This window comes from Myxine glutinosa, chromosome 5 (genome assembly GCF_964187855.1).
Source record: "Myxine glutinosa chromosome 5, kmMyxGlut1.1, whole genome shotgun sequence".
Taxonomy (NCBI): Eukaryota; Metazoa; Chordata; class Myxini; order Myxiniformes; family Myxinidae; genus Myxine; species Myxine glutinosa.
In genome coordinates this window covers 45,320,654-45,344,135 of record NC_136265.1, presented here as the reverse complement: position 1 = coordinate 45,344,135, position 23,482 = coordinate 45,320,654, and the positions used below count along the sequence as shown (strand labels likewise).

The following is a 23,482-nucleotide window of genomic DNA, read 5'->3' as shown; positions in this document are numbered from 1 at the left end:
TAGGGATGGGGTTGGGTTAGGGATGGGGTTGGGTTAGGGATGGGGATGGGGTTGGGTTAGGGATGGGGTTGGGTTAGGGATGGGGTTGGTTTGGGTTTGTATATTATTATGACTCACTCACACATACACACACACAAAAGTTAAGCCCCAACTGAAAAGTTGAAGGATTCTGTGTTTGGGGTTCACAGATCTCAAGAACGTATCCCCATTGTACACACAAAAGTTAAGCCCCAACTGAAAAGTTGAGGGATTCTGTGTTTGGGGTTCACAGATCTCAAGAACGTATCCCCATTGTACACACACACAAAAGTTAAGCCCCAACTGAAAAGTTGAGGGATTCTGTGTTTGGGGTTCACAGATCTCAAGAACGTATCCCCATTACATTTTATTTATTTATTTATTATTTTTGAAGGGTATTATATGCTTACTTGTGTTTTTTGTAATTCTTGTGAGTAAAATGAACCCAATATTTCTTCCCCGTTCATATCATATAATTTGTAAGTCCAAGGGACGCTCAATTGTAAGTCCAAGGGACAATTGAGGAAAGGCTCATAATAGGATACCAATAAGATTTGTTGATGATTTCTAAAAGAGTTTTATATTTCATAACTTTGAGAAGTTCATTTCTATTTAATATTTTAAACAAGTCTCTATTTGTGGGTTTAGCAATATCAGTATAAGGCCAGTTTTTTATGACAAAATTCCCATGTATATGCTCCAAATCATAAGGTATGTAATACCGAGCACCCTTTTCTTGTAGGTATCCTTGAATACAAAAATTATAATTCTCTTGTAGTCTTCTTCCTGCCATTTATGTATCAGAAATATATGTGAGATTAATATTATGACAGGTAATACCACCCCATCTTCCCACTACCAAATCGGTTTGTATTCCTCGGCTTTCTATCCTTATCTCATTACCTTCCTTCTTTGTCATGCTAACCATCGCTATACTATCATATATTTTTCTTTTCTTAAAATCATGTATTTGTTGTTTACTAATTGTACTTCCACATAAATCCTTATCCTCGCCAAGCGGATAATATTCTTCTTTACGAGACTGATTCAAATCATGTAGGTCTTCTAAGTTTATTGAAAAATACCAATTATACCCTAAATCAGGCATATCATACCCCAATTTATTAATTCGCATATTAACTATATGTCCTTCTTTATAAAATTCAATTGTAAGCAGGTAGTTAAATTCAATGAGGAAAGGTGTATGGTCAGTATAACCAGGTGTTGTGGTTGTAAATTTTACTTGTTTAACAAAACGTGCTGTTTTCTTTAAAAATATAAATTGTGATAAATCACTGAATCTAATTAAGTCATTCGCATCTGTCGGGTTTGGATAATTGATTAATTTATAAGTATTCTTCATATTAATATTTTTACTTATACTCTATTTTTGTCGTTCAGCCTGTGCCTTTGTATAATAATTTGATAAATCAATATCCTGAGAGGATTCTCCAAAGATAGAACCATCTTTTCCAACATGTCATTTATATTAGATTAAAAATGATATCATAAAAATTTTCATTATTGTTGAGTTGAAATAATACATATAAACATAATTGACCACAACATTTAGAATTAATTTCTTGAACTTGAAATGTTTGATAAACACCATTCTGTAAGAATTGTATTACTTCAACAGGTGGTGGCATACCATAACTATCAAAATAATATTTATCCTGACTATTATGAATACAAACCCAATGAGAACCATTCTGTGTGTCTAAATTCATAATAATATTCTTTGTATTCTTATTTATATGTATTAATTCATCTCTCATACAAATAACCACATTATCAATTTTTAGTGTTTTACAATACTTAGCTAGTTCTATATTTGACGTTGTATTCTTTCCAAATTGTTTAAACCATTTATCCATTTATTTATGAGAAAGATACAATCCATTACCCCTTTTAGTTAGTTTAACACCTGCTTGAGCGATAGAGGAAAGCATATCTCCAACCAACAATCTAGCTTTATCAGGTAGACTTTCAAGTTTTTGAGCAAAATCTACAATTACACCACTTCCACTAATTTGTTTCTCCAACTGCTTGTTATGTCTTTCCAATTCTTTTTGAGCTTTTAGTTGTGCCTTCCTTTCGTTAGCAGTTTTTACCGCTGCTGAAATACCACCAGTCAATGCTCCCGCCGCACCTAAACCAGCAAATAAAGGAATTAGAAACGGGAGAAATCCTCCCTCTTGTATTGAATATTTCTTCAACATAGGTTTTGTCATTTTAATTTTAAGTGATCCAACATCATTTAGTGTTTTCACCTGCTCTCTTGCGAGTAAAACATCAATTCTTACTGCTCCTTTTCTTTGAATTGAATTAACATTAATAATACAAGGCTTTTGATTTTGAATACAAGATGTTAATTTATTAAGATTGATTTGATTAACATATACCGGTTCTTTCCTACTCATTTATTTATGAGAAAAAACCTATGTGATATTAATCATAACACCATTATCTGTATTAATCTGTAATTCTGTTTCTTCCAAAAGCAAACAATAAGCATCAACTTCTTCACTCTCCCCTCTTTCAATGTATAGAGAAGTATCCACTCTATTAGACTTTATAGTTTCCTTTTGAGAACTCAGGTCAATTGTGTAGATTGTATAAAGTTTATAAAACGCAACCATATCCAAAATAGGATCAATATTACCGTTGCTTTCACACACCTTTTGGTAAGACTTGTAGGCTTCCGCATAATCATTTTTTCCCCAATCAATTTCCAATCTATCTCGCGGGTAAAATGTACCATCAAGAGAAACCCGAAGTTGTTTCACCTTAGCATTATCACTCAGCGCATTATTCTTATCAGTACCTTCATCTCCATCTGGTTTAAAAAAAATGAGCCATAGGTATCGTGGTTTTCCTGCCAAAACACCCAAATTCCAAGTGTAGGTAGTGTGTTCCAGTTTAACGTGTTGACATCTTCTTTTAAGGTATGATACATTTAGTGGTTTCTCTGAGTTAAGTCTTCTATTTAACATCTCTTCCGTTTTAAGATTAGGAGTATATTCACTGATATACCAACACAAATCATTAATAACAAATTTATTATCGTCTCCAAAAGCATTTTGAGCCCCATAAAGCAACCTATTTACATTATCATTCCTTTGTAGTTGAAATCTAATTTTAAGACCATACAAAACTTTATCATAATCACAAAATCCAAATATACCTTTCAGAGGTACTGCTACAGTAAAACTACTCTCTACTTTTGTATCATCATTATACATTGCCTTCCTTTGACTATAACCGGGGTCAGCATTTGTTCCCGTTGACATATCAGGAATAAAACCTTCAACAGCTCCCTTACCCATTCTATCACTAAACGAATATAGTGTAAATTTCATCATTTCAGATGTAGCAGAGACATAATCAACCGCTTCAACCTCTTGTGTTCCAATATACAGGCGGACACTATCAAACATTTTCCAGAAGAAATCATTTACGAGTGTAGCATTAGTATTATTCACAGCCTTAGTGAATTTAAATTTACACAGCAAGAAACTATCAGCTATATTCAAGTAAGTTTGTTGATTATTTATTTCAAAACTTTTTGTTCCGTTTGAATTCCAGTCTGTTCCTGTTATAGCATTTACCTTAAAATAGTCTTCCTTTTTAGTGGAGTTTGAAATGATGATCGTATCATCCAAATCATAGATACTATCAATCGCTTCCATACTTGTATTTATATAGCATTAAAATTGTTGAAACCCTGACCCAAGTATTTAAATGATTTTTTGTCATTCTTGTGAAGATAGTTGAGTTTTAACTTTTTTAATTTCTTTGATTGCTTGTAATTTATGAGACTCCTTTTGAGCATCTTTTATACTCTTTATAGCACCCGCAACTGAGCCCACGGCAGAAGCAGTTGAACCAATTAGGTCTTTATGTTTAAGGATGGTTGAACCAATACCCATTAGAGTATCAATTATCCCATCTCCTTTATTTCTAAATTGATGTCCCACACCCCGTTGTCTCTTTGGTTTATAGTATCCTCTACCAAGAAACATACCTTCACCCTTATAGTATGGTGAAAGGAACATCCCATCCCCTGTAATTACTTTATATTTTCCCAACTCGTGTTTTCTCACAATAACCATTATTTATTTATTGAAAAACTTCACGTAGGTGAATTCTGATGGATATAATTTCTTCATTAAAGGAGATCATACGATTATCTTGATCGGTTATCCTAAAATTTACTCTGTATATGGTTTTTCCTGACACAGGTAAATAAACAAGATTTTTTGGTTCCATAATGGAATTTATAACCAATCGGGGTTGAGTATGCGCTGAATGAAAATATTGTATTTGTTCTTATTCCATCGTTATAAGCACCATCAATCAAATCACAATGAATTAATACCGAATTTATACCGGAGGATATTTGAATGACATTATCACTGTAAACCGTCCCGTTAGTTTCAATCTTTTTTGAAGAGAAACCCAATAGCTCTCTGAACGAATTTTCAATCGTGAAATCAACTTTATAACTATTTTTAAGTTTAATAGTTGATTTTGAAGTGTGTTTTTGAATATCTATTACAATATTTTTTGGTTCATCACCTTGTTCTTTCATAAGGCGAGAGACTTCTGAAGATATTTGAGAAATCTCGTAAGCTCTGGGTGAAACGGTTATAGTTTTATATCCACTTCCTGGATTATAACTAAACTTGTTGTTTTTCTCTGTGATATTAAAAAGGGTATTGTAAGTCTCCATTGACAACAAAGAAGCCTCATATTCTTTTGTGGGGTCAAGTTGTAGTGGGTAAGGGAATGAAGCTGTGTAATCACTCGTTGTGAAATTAAAACTAAGAATTGTGCTTCTCATCTTATTTAATATCTAATAAAATATCTTTGTATTGACATTTATTAATTATTTTCATATTCATCAACTGATCTAAAATGGCTGAGGTTTCATTAAAACAATTGTTGTTTCCAGCCTTCTTACTACCTAACAGCAATAATAGCCTATTAACTAATTGTGATGAGTCATTTGGAAGAAAACTAACACCTGAACCAAGCTTACTTAAAGCACCAATAATATATTTCTCCTTCTCATTCTTCTTCCTTTTACCAGCAACAGAAACTCCATAATCAAGTGAGTTTAGTAAATCAATATATACCCTATCTTCCTCTCTTTCCATATCAAGTGGTTCCTCAAAATATTTTGAACCGCTGAATCCGGAGTTTGTTAGAAGAAACATTAATCTTGGAGTTAATTCAACATTTGGTCGAGCAGAACTTAAGAACACCAATTTATCATTAAATATCAATACCTTTTCTTTCACAAGATAGAACTGTGCTGGTTCTTCTGTTGGAGTGAGACCTGCTCTGGTTTTTGAATCCGCCGAATATTCATTGTTTTGAAGAGTTTCCACAACATAATTAGGGGGTTGATTTACCTCCTCAAGTTTCCGAAATAATCCTTCATCATCATATTCTAATTCTCCAAGTTCTTGCTCTGTCATTTGACTAAAATCTTTGAGCATTTGAAGTTTTTTGGAGTAAATTCTAACGTGGGAACTGTAGGTGAAATCGTTTGTTGAGTTTTTAAAAGTGGTTTTAAAAATTTCTCTTGTTTTCTTTCAAAGGCTTCTTCACCAGTTAGTTTCTGTCTCCATTTCTTCTTTATCTCTTCCTGTTGCTTTACAACTTTTGAAACCAACTCTTGATGTTCTTTAAACTTTCTTGCTCTTTCTTCGGTATTCATTTTCTGTATTTATTTATTGAAAAATATCATTTAATGAATTGTAAAGGTCAATGGGAAAATTTTCCTTTTCTTCATCATTATAGTAAATGTGTTGAAATAAATCCTTTTCTTTAAATATTTCATCAAATTCTTTATTGGTATTAATATGAGTTGTTATTTCTTCTTCACTAATACTTGTATCTCTGCTTTTCATACGTTTGCGTTGAGTCTCCTCATCGATATCAAAACCGAATGATAAAATCTTAACTCCATCACCACACAAATGTTTAATAATTTGTCTCATTCCTTCAGGATTCGTTTCTAAAATCCCAAGACCGTTAGATTTTACTTTATTTAACTCACTCTTACAATGTGAATATTTTGTAGAACCAAGAGAGACCTCCTCAAATATTTGACCTTCGTTCCTCAATCGCATATGTTCCTCCATTGAAATGTAGTAATAATCTTTCCCTTCTACTTCTCCTGGTCACATTGCCCTGGTTGTAGTACCTACAAAACTAATCATAGGGTGTTTTTAAAAAAAAACTTACAATCTTTTCATTTTTACTATTCAAGAGTTTAGATTTATGAAAGTTCTTTCCTGAAGCAGATTTACCCACAAGATTAATAATAATTGTTGCCATTTATGTGTGTAAAATATCAGTTAGTATCTCATCTTGTTTCACAACAATATATTTATATTTTCCAATCGTGTTTCATATAATTTTCAAATTCTTTTTTACGACATAACGTAGAGCAATTATCTCTCCAAAAATTATTTACATCTATTGAATTTAACTTAAATAAAATAAAAGTATTAGCATTGTTTCTTATTGAGCGCCGAGGGAGTTGAAAATATGACTGACTAAGATAAATACAATTACAAGAAGAATGTCTCCCTCTTGTATAGTAGCTATCCATTACTGTTTGGTTTCTCTCATTAACACAATCATCAAAGATAGAGGTTCTTTTTTGATTTATCTAAATCTTGAGGTGAAGGTATATCATCCGTATTATCACTGAGAATACAAGTTATGGGTTTTGGTTTTGGTTTTGATTTCTGTGTATCACAAAATAATTGTATTATATCTTCAATATTATAATCATTTAGTTTGTTTTGAAGTTTAAATAAACCGATAATGTCTTCCTTTTTAAGACCCGCATTAAAACCTTGTGATAGTAGTTGATACTCGGGTTGAAAACTTGACTTCGTAAAAATTATTAAATTATCATAATCTAAAAAGTTGGGGGTAAGGAGCATCTTTAAAAGCAAACAGGTTTTTCCACATCCGCTTGAACCGACTATTAGACATCTTAATGAATTTGGAAGATTTTTATGGTTGTTAAATTTTATCTTGTTTTCCCAAACGGGTAAAAAATCATTCATTTATATATATATATATATTTTGTTTGTATACTGAATCGAGGCTCGTGAAAGAGCTAACATTTATTTCACAAACAAACAAACAAAACAAACCAGACAAACAAAATATACAAAAAGAGGGAGCGGAAGACTGGAAGATGGGGAGAGAAGGGGAAGCACACAACCACAACATTTGAGAGCAGGGAGAAGTGTGGGAGGGAGAGGGCTTGGGGGCAGGAGGCGTGGGAGGGGGAGGGGGGGGAGGGGGGGAGAGGTATAAAACACAAGGGGACCGAAATTAGCAGGGGTAGAAATTTTTTTTTGCACTTGGGAATATTTGGGATGGGAATGGGAATGGGAATTCTTGGGATGGGAATATTTGGAAAACAGGTCATCTAACTTTTTTTGAGCTATTTTAGAAACTCTATATTTTATCCTGAGTTCAGGTTTAATTTCAAAATAATTCATTATTTTATTTATATAGTATCTTGTATTAACATTTCCATTAAAATTATTTTGAATAATAAATATCATTAAACCCTTATACATTTCCTCAATACAAAGAGTCTCTTCCCTTGAAAGAAATGGTGTATTATCATCACAATACTTAACATTCATCTCTCTTATTAATCTTGTAAAGTAATTCATTTTTGGTTCTAATTTAAAAGAGTTATATATATATTTTTTATTTTTATTATCATTAATTAGAAGATAATCACAGAATAAACATTGTTTATATGAATCCTCATCATTAAGCCCCACTCTATCACAAGCCGGACAATTCTCTAATTTATCATATGGAGAGTCTGGAAATTCTAAATATCCTTCTATCATATTTATATAGTAAATTTTTACTTAAACTAAATGCAAGTTTATTAGCTAATAAATACAATGTTTCAAAACACAAAAGACAAATTTCAATCAATCTCTACTTCGGTACCAGCAGAAAAATATGTCAAAGATGTTAAATTGAACAAAGATAAATATGGAAATTTTTGGATTAAACCAGTTATGGAAAATAACATGAGCCCCTCTATTTCATTTAAAGGAAGAGCTCTAACTATACCTGGAAAGACATCCATTAAAGTAAATCTAACAAAAGTTTCTCCTCTACTCCTTGCAATTTATTCAAAGCTTGAAAAAGTGATCGATCGTGATACTTTGAAAATGAATGATAAGACCATTAATAATTCTAGAGGAGACATTTGTATTTTCTTTAATAATCCAAAGGGTGTAGATCTAAGTAAAATGAATGATGTTAATATTTCTGGTGAAATGTCATTTCGTTCTATGTTAATTAGAGATTATTTTAAGATAAGTTTTGATATTAAAAATGTAGTGATTGAATCCGTTAATGAAAGAAAGTATATTGATATTGATGGGAATATTTTTCCTGCTAATTAAATGAGTGATAGTTCCTGCTCAGAAGTTTCCTCATATACTGAGAGCCTCTGTGATACAGAGAGTCTCTGCTCCTGTGATACGGAGAGTCTAGGTTCAGTAGATAGTTTTGATTCAGAGAGTCAATATGATAGTTATGATAGTAGTTTTATTGATGACTCAGATGTCTCTGATTGTGAGATTGATTCTGAATATGACCCTGGTTCTGATATGGATTGGGAGATGTAAAGGTGTTTTAGTTTAAGTAAAGTTATACATATAAAATAAGCCAAAAAGGCATTTTAGTTTCAGTAAAGTTACATATAAAACGAGCCAAAAAAGCTCGAAAAGGTGTTTTAGTTTAAGCACAGTGATATATATATAAAACACTCTGTTTTCTTACCCTATAAATATGGTCTATTGTGATACTTGCGAAAAGGAAGTAGAACATGATAGAAAACACATACTCACAGTTAAACACACTTACAACATTCTAAATCAATTATCACCACTTCCTAAGAACAAAAAACATTGTAGTCTCTGTAATAGAGATATCCTAAAGAAGGGGTTCAAAGCCCATCTTAAAACAAACAAACATTTATCAAATTTTATCACAACTAAAAACTCTGATGGCGCATTCAAAAGGCATATTAAAATAAGAGTCTTTAACTTCAAACCTCCTGAACCAGAGTCTATAGTTGATGCTGTAGAAATAGTTAAACCTGCTGTTCAAACGTTGATTGAAAAAACACTAAAAGAAATGAAACCACTTAAATTTTATATGGGAGTAAAATTAGAAATGACAAAGGATGAAGGAGTTATAGATACACCATACATGAGAACTGAGCCACACTTTATATCTTCATATCAAGATTTTAAAACATCAGGAGTCTATGATGAACTTATTAAACAAGAGCAAGATGTGGATAATTCAATTGCAGGAAGTGGATTCAATATAGGAAAAATTATTTTCATAGACATTCATATTCTTAAATCAGATCCTCTAAAAGCTTCTTCTTACATTGATTTACCTAGTGTTATCAAAAATAGAAAAGCAGTTATCAATATCAAAAATAAAGACAATAAATGTTTTCTCTGGTCTATTCTAGCACACTAACATCCTCCACATTTTCATGATGAAAGAGTATCTCATTATAAAAAATATGAGAATACATTAAATACGAAAGATCTAAAGTTTCCTATGGCTTTAAATGATATTCCTAAATTTGAAAAGATGAATAATTTATCAGTTAATGTTTATGGTCTAACAGAAACAAACAACATTCAGGTTTTAAAGCTTTCTGACAATTGTAAACAAACTCATATTAATCTTCTATATTTTAATTCAGAGGAAAATTCACATTATACATACATCAAAGATATTGCTAAATTAATAAAACCACAAGTATGTAAAAGAACAAATAAAATATATATTTGTTTGCGTTGTCTTAACTTCTTCAATTCACAAGAAAGATTAGATAAACATTCAAATTATTGTGGTGATCATAAATCAACGGTAATCAATATGCCTAAAGAAGGCTCAAAGATCACATTCAAAGATGAAAAAAAAACGATCAAACATCCGTTTGTAATATATGCTGATTTCGAAAGTATTCTAGAAAAAATAGATACTGCTTCCCCAGATCCAAAAGAATCATACACAAATAAATATCAAAAACATACTCCTTGTGGTTTTTGTTATTATATCAAATCATCCGTTGGTGATAAATATAACAAGTTAGAGGAGTATAGAGGCTCAAATACCCCAGAGGAGTTTGTGAAACGACTAGAAAAAGACGGTGTTCGATTAACCAAGATAATGAGAGAAACCAATAAACCAATGTCCTTGACGAGTGAAGAGAAAAGGGAATTTAGAAAAAACAATGTTTGTCATATTTGTGAGGAAAACATTTGTGAAGGTCTAAAGGTTAGAGATCATTGTCATCTCACTGGTAAATATCGAGGTCCGGCTCATCAAAGTTGTAATATTAATTATAAACTCCCCTCTTTCATTCCTGTCTTTCTTCATAACAACGCTCATTATGATACGCATCTATTTATTAATGAACTTTCAAAGACATCTGGACACATTTCAGCAATTCCTAACACGGATCAGAAATACATTTCATTCACAAAAACAATTCACACATCTCCTATTACTCATATCAGATTTCTTGATACATTTAAATTCATGGCAAGTCCATTGGCTAACTTGGTTCAAAATCTAAAAGAGTTTCCATGTCTTTCAGAGTATTTTTCAGATAAAGATTTTCTAACACAAAAGGGAATTTACCCCTATGACTATATGGACTCATTTGAGAGATTCAATGAAACACAACTTCCTTCAAAAGAAAATTTCTATAACAAATTAAACAACAGTCATATATCTGATAAAGATTATGTACATGCACAAAATGTTTGGGAAAAATATAACATCAAGAATCTTGGCGAGTATCACGATTTGTATCTCAAAACTGATGTGCTTTTATTGGCCGATGTATTTGAAGCCTTAAGATCTGTTTATCGCACTGGATATGGATTGGATCCTGCTCACTACTACACAGCACCTGGATTGGCTTGGAGCTCGATGTTGAAAATGACAAAACAAGCTTTGGATTTGATAACCGATGTTGATATGCTTTTGATGATTGAAAAGGCAAAAAGAGGTGGAATTTCACAAGTCTGCTCGAGTAGATACGCAAAAGCAAATAACAAATATCTTCCAAATTATGATTCAACGAAAAAGAGTTCTTACTTGATGTACTATGACGCAAACAACCTGTATGGCTGGGCAATGTCTCAGGCTCTTCCTTATGGAAAACTTAGATGGGTAAAGGAAAAAGACTACAAAAAGGTTTTACAAGATGTATGTATCTCTACACAAAAAGAATTGGATGATTCAACGGTTGGTTATTATTTTGAGGTCGATTTAAAATATCCTGAAGAACTTTATATCAAACATAAAGATCTTCCATTTGCTTGTGAGAAAAAGTCCAAAGAAAGAATGGTTGAGTGATTATCAACGATCGTTTGATATAGGTGAATCAACAGAAAAATTACTTACTACATTATATAACAAGAAAAATTATGTTCTACACCAAAGAAATTTGCGACAATATTTATCAAAAGGTCTAAGAGTAGAGAAGACCCATAGGGTTCTAAAGTTCAATCAAAGTCATTGGCTAAAGGAGTACATTGATTTTAATACACAAAGAAGAACAGAGTCAAAAACAGATTTTGAGAAAGACTTTTATAAATTGATGAATAATGCGGTCTTTGGTAAGACCATGGAGAACATGAGGAAAAGACAAAATATCAGGCTATCAACATCTTGGGAACAAGCATCAAAATTAATTAATAGACTGAGTTTTATAAGAGCCGAGGTCTTTACTGAGAACTTTTGTGCGATCCATTTGGTTATAGAGAGCATTGAAATGGACAAACCTATTTATATTGGAACATCAATTCTTGATTTATCAAAGTCATTAATGTATGATTACTTTTATAATAACTTGAGGAAGAAATATCAAAATGATGTTAATCTACTTTATATGGATACAGATCGTTTTATTTTGAAAATTAATACTGATGATGTTTATTCAGACATGAAAAAGGACATTAATATCTATGATACAAGTAATTACAGTCCAGAGAGTGAGTTGTTCTCTTCTAAAAATAAAAAGGTGATTGGAAAGTTCAAGGATGAATTAGGAGGAAATGTTATGAGTGAATTTGTGGGATTGAGGTCCAAGGCTTATTCTTATAAATACATTGTGAATAACGTTGAAAAGACTGATAAGAAGTTAAAAGGTGTAAAGAAAAATGTTATTAAAGAAACAATAAACTTTAAGGATTATTATAACTGTTTAACAACAAAGAAAGAAGAGTTTAGAAAGATTAATGGAATAAGAAGTTATAAACATCAATTATATTCAGAAGAGGTGAATAAGAAAGCATTGGGGGCTTTTGATGATAGGTTTATTTTAGAAAATGGAATTGATAGTCTCCCTTATGGTTATATAAGTGATAAGATAAATAAGTGATAAGATATATATAAGTGATAAGATATAAGTGATAAGATATATATATAAGTGATAAGATATAAGTGATAAGATATATATCTTATCACTTATATATATCTTATCACTTATATCTTATCACTTATATATATAAGTGATAAGCTAAAAAGGGGGTTAGGGATTTTAACGGGCTACCGCCGCCTTTTTTTACTATTATATAAATGATAGAACCAAGTATCAACCAGACTAAAGAGTGGAGGTGTAATCAACCTTGGTATATAAATGGAAAACATAATGAATGTGAAAAATATCAAATAAGATTTATTGAAAAGGCAACTGGTAAAAAAGTTCACAAAACAAATAAGAGAATTAATTTAAATACTGGTGAGTTGGGTGAAAAAGATGGAAATATTTTTGAGTGGACGGAAAACTTTGATGGTTGTCAGGAAAATATATACTTTAATTTTAAAATGGTGTGTGGCACAGGAGGTGCTCAGACAAGGACATTGAGGGAGGTTTATCATTTTATTTTAGCTCAGTTAAAATATCTTGATAAAGAACCAAACTCAAACATATACTTTGTTAATATATTAGATGGTGAAGAGAGTTGTAGGAGAATTAAATTATTTCCTACGCATAAACAAATATTTATAGGATCATTGTTTGAGTGGTCTACTAGATGATCTGCCAGATGATATGTATAAGGCTCAGTGTCAATAGTAGAAGAAGGATCATAGGTCCTCAAGGGGGGTGAGAGGGAGCAAATATTCATAGGATCATTGTTTGAGTGGTCTACTAAACAACAATGATCATTGATAGTAAGAGTAAAAGGCCCATAAGACCAAGGGGGGAAGGAATAGAGGTGTTAAGGGGAAATGAAGAAAAGTGATGGTGAGAGGAAAATTTACATGTAAGTGAATGGAGATTTGGGGCTGTCCCAGGAACAACATTTATCATCTACTGGGGTTGCCGCCAAAATAGGTATTTGTTTGTTTGTTTGCTTAAAGTCTTGTGATTATGTTAGTATGATTTTACATGCTGCCCTGTCTTCTAGCAACCATTGAAATTGGTTTAAAATACCTTTCGTCAGTGCAGTATACTGTTTATTCTACCAGGTGAGCACCAGGGGTATTGCCCCTATGTTTTGAGAAAACGGTCATGGTGTGCTGTAAAAGGTTCGCCTCCAGAAATCATATCTACATGCAATTTGGATCACAACATAGGTGGACAAACTTGCCAAAAACCTACTGAACATCCGTGGACAGTTGTGGGCGTAATGTGGCCCGACAAGCGAAAAGGTCCCTTTCACCGCCATTACTGATAATGGTTTTCTTGCTACCCATGATTGTTAGTCAATTCAAACAACTTGGATTGATAAAAAAACGAGGTGTTCTCGGTTACCCAATCAACTATAGTTATATTATTTTGGCCACTCGTGAAATAATGTCTATTCCCACATAGGAGTGGAATAATGTCTGAAATAATGTAAAAAATGTAAAAGTACAATGGAGAAGAAAACTTTACGCATCAACATTAATACATAATAAAGGTTATGGTGAGTGGTGAAGAGAAAGGAAAGAAAGCAGACAATGGCCTTGCTCAATATACATAAATTTGATGGAATTCAATTCAATGTAGGCAGTGTTATATATGGTGTCACAAGAGGAAATTTGGTAACAAAAGATGGGATTTTCATATTTAAAAGATGCGAGGATCAATAATTCCCCAAAAAAATTTTAGAACGAGAACAGCACTCGGTAGAGAGCATACCTCCGCCAGACTGCACAGTTTACATTTTGTATCCCACTGATATAGTCCAGGAGCCCAGAAGGTTTATTCAAGTGAAAAGCGCCGGAACGTTTGACCTCATGGGCTGATGGGGTCATCCACCGACATCACAAAAATGCATTGCTGCCGGGTTTGACCCGTGGCTTTCCCCCCGAAACTACTCAATTAGTGACGCCATTGCGGAAAAACCCATTTTCATTAATATCTGAAAAACAATGCACGATAATATCATCAATAAGGTGTCTATACCCATGTTTTTATGGTGAAATATTACAATGCCAACTCTAGTGCTTGAAAATGTGGAGTTCACCGTGAAAGTTGCCTACTGGAGTCGTACCATCTGTCTTGTTACAATGTGGCAAATAATGCATTGGTCTCTGTCCCTTTTTGTTATTTACAGATCATGGCAAATGGCGCCCTCGTTTTTTTTTTGTTTTTTTTTTTTTTTGTATACAGAGTCGTGGCTCGTGAAAGAGCTAACATTATCAAACAAACAAATCAAACAAACAAGCAAACAAAGTATATAAAAAGGGGAGCGGTCGACAAGATGGGGAGAGAAGGGGAGGAAGCACACAAACACAACATTTGAGAGCAGGGACATCGGGAGATGTTTTTGGAGGGAGAGGGCCTGGGGGGAGGCAGGATAGGTATGACACCAAGGACATCCAGGAAAGAAGTCAAAAGTCACCTCAAAAAAGTGGATTTGGGGTGAAATTAGCGGGGGTAGAAAAGATCAAGGTTTTGGATTGGGGAAGATAAGAGATGGTGGTGAACAGCCGTTTTAAAGACCTGGAGGGAGGAGTGGGATTGAAGAGAGTGAGGGAGTTTGTTCCAGAGGTGGGAGAAAAGAGGAATGAAGGAGTGAAGGTGAACAGAGAGTCTTGATTTTGGCAGTTTAACCATAAGAGGGTTGCAGGCAGATCTTGTGCGACCTGCAGGAATATTTGGGGGACAGAGCCCAGAGAGAGCTGGGGGAGCAAGGCCGGAGAGGAGTCGGTAGAAGACGGAAAGACCACCAACCTGCCTGCGGTGATTAAGTGAAAGGCCCTCGGAGATAGCGTCATCGCGGGAGATTCCAATGATTCTGAACGCTTTGGTTTCAACAGCGTGAAGACAAGCTAGGTGTGAGGCAGGAGCACCAGCCCAGAGGGGAGAGCAGTACTCCATTGAGCTGCGGATGAAAGCCTTGTATGTGGTGAGGAGCTCAGGTGTGCCAAGGAAGGACTTCGCACGACGGAGGATGCCCAGTCGGCGACTGGCTTAGGAGGCCAGCTTGGAAATGTGGTTTTCCCAGGAAAGATCATGGCAGATAGTGAGACCCAAAAGCTTGAGTGACAGAACTTCTTGGAGAGGATTATTCAGAAAGTAGATGGGAGGGTTGTCTAATTTTCAAATTTGTATAATTTGAAAAGAAAGAGGAGAAAAGAAACGTGCCCTGAAGTGTTTCAATTCCAGCAACTGGGAAACAGCCAAAAATGCTGCTAGACGGCGAAAGGCACTTCAAAGTGACAAGTTTTCGAACACCTCGGAAGAGATCAAAACAGCTGAGGTCCCAGAAGGCAAATATTACCACTCAGTTTGCCTCAGTCGATTCTGTGCTGTTAAGAGAGGAGCACCTCCAAACACAGAACCATCTGAACCACCTCAGAATCACCTCCATTGTCGACATGAAGAAGCTGACACACTCATTGCCTTTCACGCAAACAACATTTCCACTAGTAACATTCTAGTAAGGTCCACTGATACGGACGTCTTCATCATTCTGCTTGGGCTTTCTGGAAGGTCGGAAGGGATCAACATCATCATGGACTATGGATCTGGCAACCACTGAAGGTACATTGATGTCACTAAACTAGCTGCCATTCTTGAGAAGAAACAGACTGGTATCACTGAAGTACTAATCGGCCTTCATGCCTTAACTGGTTGTGATTTCACATCGTGTTTCTACAGAAAGGGCAAAGTGAAGCCCTTCCAGCAGATGGAGTCAGATGCAGCTCATGTGATGGCATTGCGATTTCTAACAGCTGAGGAGGTAGACATCCAAGCTGTTACATCCTTTGTCTGCGTGCTGTATGGCTTCAAAACCTCTGACATTAATGAAGCCAGATACAAGGCATTCATGCAAATGCGTGGTGGTGACGAAAAGGAGCCCCTTGCCAGAATAAAGAAGATAAACTGTGCCTCTCTTCCCCCGTGCGCCAAGACACTTGGTAATCATATGAAAAGGGCGCACCATATGGCAAGAATCTGAAAGAGAGCTGATCAGACAGATCCAACTGGTGGGGCGAGTCCGACAGAGTATGGATGGAAGTCGTCTCAAAACTGCTTTGAACCAGACTGGTATCCAGGAAGTTCAGTTCCAGAATCCCTCACAGGCCCACATGAGGATGATGGGGAGGGCGTGGAAGAGTCAGATAATGCTTGGAGTGAGGACAGTGATGAGAGTGATGTAAGTGATAGAAAAGACTTGTACTGACAAGAGGACATCAAGTTAATTATGTGAACTGCACATTTGCAAGTTTTCCATATATCGTTGTTCGGTAGTGGCGTTGCTGAGTGGGTGGGCTACACATTTACCTGGAAAACTTTACATTTTCTAGCAATAATGCGGGTGTCAGTGTAATTATTGACCATGTAAACATAGGTATAGACACCTTATTCGTGATATTATCATGCATAGTTCTCCAGATATTGAGGAAAAATAGGTTTTTCGGTAATGGCGTCACTAATTGAGTGGTTTCGGGGGGAAAGCCATGGGTCAGACCCGGCAGCAATGCATTTTTGTGATGTCGGTGGATGACCCCATCAGCCCTTTGAGGTCAAACGTTCCGGCACTTTTCACTTGAACAAACCTTCTCGGCTCCTGGACTAATAGGCCGGATCTGTATCCAGACCTGAACTAAAATCCAATCGGCTTGTACGTCTCACCTACCCAACTCATTCACCAAGTTTTGTCATAATCCGTCCACAAATTGTTGAAATACGCTATACAGTACATCGTTTTTGGCCCTCTCTCTCAATGTTGAAGAATCACTTCTACACTCAATGTGGCTTGCACCTTGTACCTGTTACTGAGTTTGATCCTGGGGAGTAAATGCTGAAATCTAGCAATCCGAGTTCTTCCTGATATCTTTGTTCTTTGTTCCTTTCACACTTCTTTGTATTTTTTTCACATTTCTCTTCATTCATTCTAATTCTTGCTTTTTCTTTTCTTTTATCTATTTTACTCTTTATTTCTCTTTCTTTAGCTATCTGTCCAGGAAGAAGTGAATTCTTGCATAAGTTTTTCTGGAAGGCTCACCTGGCTGCTCCTGAATGGATTTGAGAGTTGTGGAGTAGCGGCTGAAACCCAAATCCTACTCCTCTTGGTGACAATCTTTGCTCTTTCCTTATTCAGGTTCCTTCTGATGACTCAAATGCGGCATTTGGTTTTCCGTTTGATTGCCACAGTTGTAATTAAACTGTGGCATTTTATTCGTTTCGGAAGGATGGATTGTTTTTTTTTGATATTTTTTGTTCATGTGTCATATAACATGTGTAGCAATCGGAAACAGTCCCCTTCATATTGTTCTTGAATATAGGGCGAGCGGTTCCAATTATACTTTTTCTAAAATTTCCACACGAGCAAAGACCTTGCTCCGAGCCTCCAACCAAGCCCAAGGTTTGATGTTGCCTTTGGCACCATGACAACACATGTTGTGGCATTGCAAGGGGCTGGATGTTGTGTTTTAACCGGCAAAGAGTACAATGACCGGTTTTCAAGTCATTCCGTCAGGCCGTTCATATGTACAGAATTTAAACAAACACACGAACATACAATAAACCCATTGACAGACAGATGATAATATACAGTATTGTACACCGCTCCTTTCCTATTCCATCTCCAGGCGCTGCATGACGTCATCACCGGGCACCAAAAGGGCCCGGCGATGACGTGCGCTGAAAGGGAGTACTCAGTTTTCACTCCGGTTTCTTGTTTGTTTGTCCGGGCGATATCTCAGCCATCCTTTGAGCTGGGAGGCTGAAATTTTGGCACAATAGTGAGCAAGTGCTTTGGCAAAAACTGAATTTTTATTCTTTGATTAATCAATTAATTGATTAATTACTTCATTATTATCGATTTATTAATCACTTATTTATTTCCTTTCTCTTCTGGGCATTATCTCAGGCACCTTTTGAGATAGGAAGCTGATATTTGGACATGAAAACGACCAAGTGATTTGGCTGTAATGGGGATTTTTGATGTATTGATGAATCAATTAATCGATTATGTAATTAGTCGATTAATGATTGAATTAATTTAAAAAAATTAAGTTAGATTCGGATGAAATGGTGGTGGTTCAGGTTTTCGATTTGCCAATTTATTAATAATTTAATTATTTTACCATTATTATTTATTTATTTTCATTATTAATGACTTATTGTCCCCCGTCGCACAGCGGAGTGAAAGGGGGACTATTGTTTTACCCTCTGTCCGTGTGTGCGTCCGTCCGTCCGTCCGTGCGTGCGTGTTTGCGTGCGGGCGTGCTGGCGTGCGTAAGCGAAGGACCGCATTCGAATTTGGTGTGGGTGCAACCCACGTCAAAATCCAAGATGGCCGCCGCCATGTATGTCTGATGCCATGTATGTCTGAACCTTGTGAGATGAATATCTTGGAAAATAAGCAAAGTACCAACTTCTAATCTGGTGTTTGGGTGTATCTCGGCACAAGGAAGAACGCTATTGAAAATTGGGTCGCCACGTCAAAATCCAAGATGGCCGCCGCCATGTATGTCTGAACCTTGTGAGCGGAATATCTTGAAAAATAAGCGAAGTACCAACTTCTAATCTGGTGTGTGGGTGTATCTCGGCATAAGGAAGAACGCTGTTTAAAATTGGGTCGCCACGTCAAAATCCAAGATGGCCGCCGCCATGTATGTCTGAACCTTGTGAGATGAATATCTTGAAAAATAAGCGAAGTACCAACTTCTAATCTGGTGCGTGGGTGTATCTAGGCACAAGCAGGAAGGCTGTTTAAAATTGGGTCGCCACGTCAAATTCCAAGATGACCGCCGCCATGTATGTCTGAACCTTGTGAGATTAATATCTTGAAAAATAAGCGAAGTACCAACTTCTAATTTGGTGTGTGGGTGTATCTCGGCATAAGGAAGACCGCTATTGTAAATTGGGTCGCCACGTCAAACTCCAAGATGGCTGCCACCATATATATTTCTGAACCTTTTGAGTGAAATATCTTGGAAAATAAGCAAAGTACCAACTTCTAATGTGGTGTTTGGGTGTATCTAGGCACAAGGAAGAACGCTATTGAAAATTGGGTCGCCACGTCAAAATCCAAGATGGCCGCCGCCATGTATGTCTGAACCTTGTGAGCGGAATATCTTGAAAAATAAGCGAAGTACCAACTTCTAATCTGATGTGTGGGTGTATCTAGGCATAAGGAAGAACGCTATTGAAAATTGGGTCGCCACGTCAAAATCCAAGATGGCCGACTCCATGTATGTCTGAACCTTGTGAGCGAAATATCATATCATAGCATGTTTTCTGCGTCTTCCACTTTGTCAACTCACATCACTGCACCGACGGGGGACCTAGGCGTAACGCTTGTTTATTTTCTTTCTCATCTGGGCATTATCTCAGGCACCTTTTGAGATAGGAAGCTGATATTCCGACACGACGATGATCAAGTGATTTGGCTATAAAGGATATTTTTGATTTATTCATTCATCAATTAATCAATTAATTGTTTATTGATTACTCAATAACTATTTATTTCGATTAATGACTTATTTAATTAATTTTCAAAAAGTTACAGCTTCGGATGAAACACCCCATACTCTAACTCTCGGACTCCTAACCAAATGTCCCATGGCATACATCTCAATGTGGTGTGAGTACAAAACGATTTTGCCTTCCAAAATGTGGATAAAAACACACCATCCACTTCTTTAAAAGGAAAGCAGCTTCAACAAAAGAAGTTGGCCATGGCAGCATTTGCCATGGTTTGTTTGAAGTTACAAACCGTTATAACTAAAAGCACAATGATCGTGCCTTCATCTTGAAGATAACATTGGACCTGCGTGACTTAAAAACAAAATTGAAAAAAAACGTAAAAGCATTCCCAAAATAATTTCTGCAGCCACAATAAGCCTGGTGTTAATGGCTAAGGTGGCTGGCTTGAGATCTCAGGGCCCTGACTTCAATTGAGGCTTGAGATGTCAGATCCTGAAAAATGAGTATCAGCTTACTGGGATGAATGAGCCATTTGAGCAATCTGCGGCGGAGTGGTAACCTGTCCAGGATAGTGCCCAATAGCCAAGAAACTGCTTCGGCAGCCCCATATACTGTATGCTCTGAAGATGCAAAAAGAGTGGTCTTCTTCCTCTTCTTACTGCCGCAACGATATCACACCACCAAACCCAGTTTCCCCATCAAATAAGTTCTCTCGATACACGTATGATACTATGATACAAGGCACAAGTTAAAGGCATCAAAAACACACATATGTGATAATCCAATCCAAATCATTTCAAACTCCTCACCTTTTGGGCATTTAAAATGATGCTCACAACTCCCATCTCATTTGGACAAACATCATTGACAAAGGTTTCAACGATAGCAAACCAAGCGTTGCTGCCACAGCAGTCCAGCTGCAGGTAGATGTTACAACAGATCAACAATTGTTTGCAAAGAAAAATAAATAACGGTACAAGGATATATAGGAAAGATCAGGAAGATGGATAACAGATTATAAAAGGACAATACCCCTTAGCCCATTGGGCTGAGGGGTGATAACATACCATCGTGTGGATCATAATTATAATGATTTTGGAAAAAGAGGATCGTGCCTTCCAATATTCGGAATAGACGCTGTCATAGAAAGCTTTCAGCCCTTTTGAGACCTGAACAAAAACAAAACACATCAAGGTATATTTTTGCCTCAAGTTCACAACACATAAATTGTCCAATTACCCTCGCCATAAGAGAGGGCATTACATTTGCATCCGTTTGTCCGTCTGATTGTCTCTTTGTCCGCACAGAACGTGAGTACGCTTTTCTCTGCAACCGTTGGTCCGATTGCCACGAAATTTTCACCATTGCAGCGCCTCCACCTGTAGGAATTTTTTATTATAACTATTACGTCATAGATCACGTGGTATGGGTGCCATCTTGGAAAACTCGAAAAACTTTGCACCTCTATCTCTGAAACAGCTCCATGGAAAAATTGAAACATGTGTCATTGTCAAGTACTCCCAATGTGGAATAATATATATTCATGACGATGTCATCGGTGCCTTCATTATGACGTCATAATTGGACCAGTAGAACGTTTGATCCGATCAGTTTGAAATTTCTTGAGCGTGATCTACACAAACATTGTATGGGATAATTTAATTGATGACATCATTGGTCACGTGGTTCAGCAGCCATATTGGATTGAACATAAATCTATGTCATCAATAAACCCCACAAACACAGCAGTAAATAAACACCACACAAAATACACCACACAAACATGTCCTGGTGAGGGTCTGCAATCTCTGACTGCTCTTTCTTGTTAACTCTGTAATTAAAATAGTTGTAAAAATACGATCAACTAGAACGTTTTGTATCCCACTGGTCGGCCGGATCCAAGGGGGAGGAGGGAGGGGGTGTTATTGACCAGTGGGGGATTGGAAACGAAAAGTGGTTCACGAAATTTGGAAGACTGTTCCCTTAGGTTCTTACAGAAATACCAACATTTTCAGATCAACATCCCCAACAAGGTAAATGCTTGAGCTGAAGGTCAAATAAAACCGTCAATTACCCCTTGCCAAAAGTGAGTTAGGGGCTCCTGATATTTTTTCTTGAAAACCCATCTTTGAGTCAAATGAGGTGCCACCCATGATTGTAGCATCTAAGTCGAGCCCAGAGTGATTTTTATAGTCGAGGCCACCTTTTCACTTTAGATGTACCTTTGCCAGGTCACAAGTCAAAGGGGAAAAAAAAATGTGTGGCATTTTTCAATTTAACAGACGAGCTAATATATTATAGTATATATAATTTTGTGTGTGTGTGTATGTGTCTGTCTGTGTGTGTGTGTGTGTGTGTGTGTGTGTGTGTGTGTGTGTGTGTGTGTGTGTGTGTGTGTGTGTGTGTGTGTAAGATGTTTTTGCCTGCTATCCCCACACGTCGGTGGGCCTCAGGAGATGGAACGGAGATATACCAGGTCTCAAGGTATCCACCTCCATTAGCGTGTGTGGTGTTTATGCATGCATGTGTGAATGTATACAATATGTGTAGTATATTACACACAATATGTATGTACACAGCATACTACTGTACAACGTGTCACACATAATATGTATATACAATACAATATGTGTACAGTATGTGTATATACAACAACAGGCATTTTAAGGCCATTTTCCCTGCTAGAGCGGGGGTTAGCCTTGCGGTCCCCATGACAATCTTCTCCATTTTGCCCTATTTTCTGCATCTCTCCTTGTTAACCCCCCTGCCCGCATTTCTTCTTCCACCATCTTTAGCCAAGTCTTTCTCGGTCTTCCCCGTCCTCTACTTCCTTCTACATTCATTTCCATCACTCTTCTCAACCAGTCACTTTCATCCTTCCTCAACACCTGACCAAACCATCTCAACCTGTTCCTCTTCACAGCATCAATCACAGGCTCTATTCCCATCATCTTTCGCAATTCATCATTTGTCTTCCTCTCTCTCAACGATACTCCGCACATATACAGTATGTGTATATAACAGATAATCTTACTATAACTCACCAAATGTCCGTCTGTCTGTTCGAAGGTACCGTAAAAACTGCTGAACCGATCGCAAAGATATTTTGGGTGGGTAATCCTGGGATCTCCAGGAGTAAAATAGGCTATTTAGTTTCCCCAATTTCAGCTTTGGTCTCCAGCATTCTCAGGTTTGGACTCCCGCATAACATTCGCGTTCGCATAACGTTCATTGTGACGATGTTCTCATTGACGATGTTGTTGTGATTTGGTGAATTATAGTAAGATTATTGTACAAGGTAAGTGTATGTGCTATCATTTAGTTTTCGAGTTCACAGTTGAAATAACGTGCAGGTGATGATCTCCGTGGAGAGACAAAATGTGATGGCTGTTTAATTTCTGAACCGTTTCAACCAAACTAAATGTCTGAGGTTTAAATAAGACAGGTTGCTCCAAGATCCTCTCGAACGATGTTCTA

The 23,482-nt window shown here is 36.2% G+C and overlaps 1 protein-coding gene across 3 annotated transcripts in view; it reads right to left on the bottom strand.

The window, feature by feature from the left end:
• LOC137427570 (CD9 antigen) overlaps positions 1–23,482 on the bottom strand; it is a 49,729-nt gene that overhangs the window by 7,223 nt on the left and 19,024 nt on the right. For all 3 annotated transcript variants that reach the window (XM_068117163.2, XM_068117162.2, XM_068117164.2), the window contains 2 exons: positions 21,073–21,174; positions 20,815–20,922 (listed from right to left, as the gene is read on the bottom strand). In XM_068117163.2, the coding sequence (XP_067973264.2) occupies positions 20,815–20,922; positions 21,073–21,174 (210 nt within the window). The remainder of the gene's footprint in view (positions 1–20,814; positions 20,923–21,072; positions 21,175–23,482) is intronic.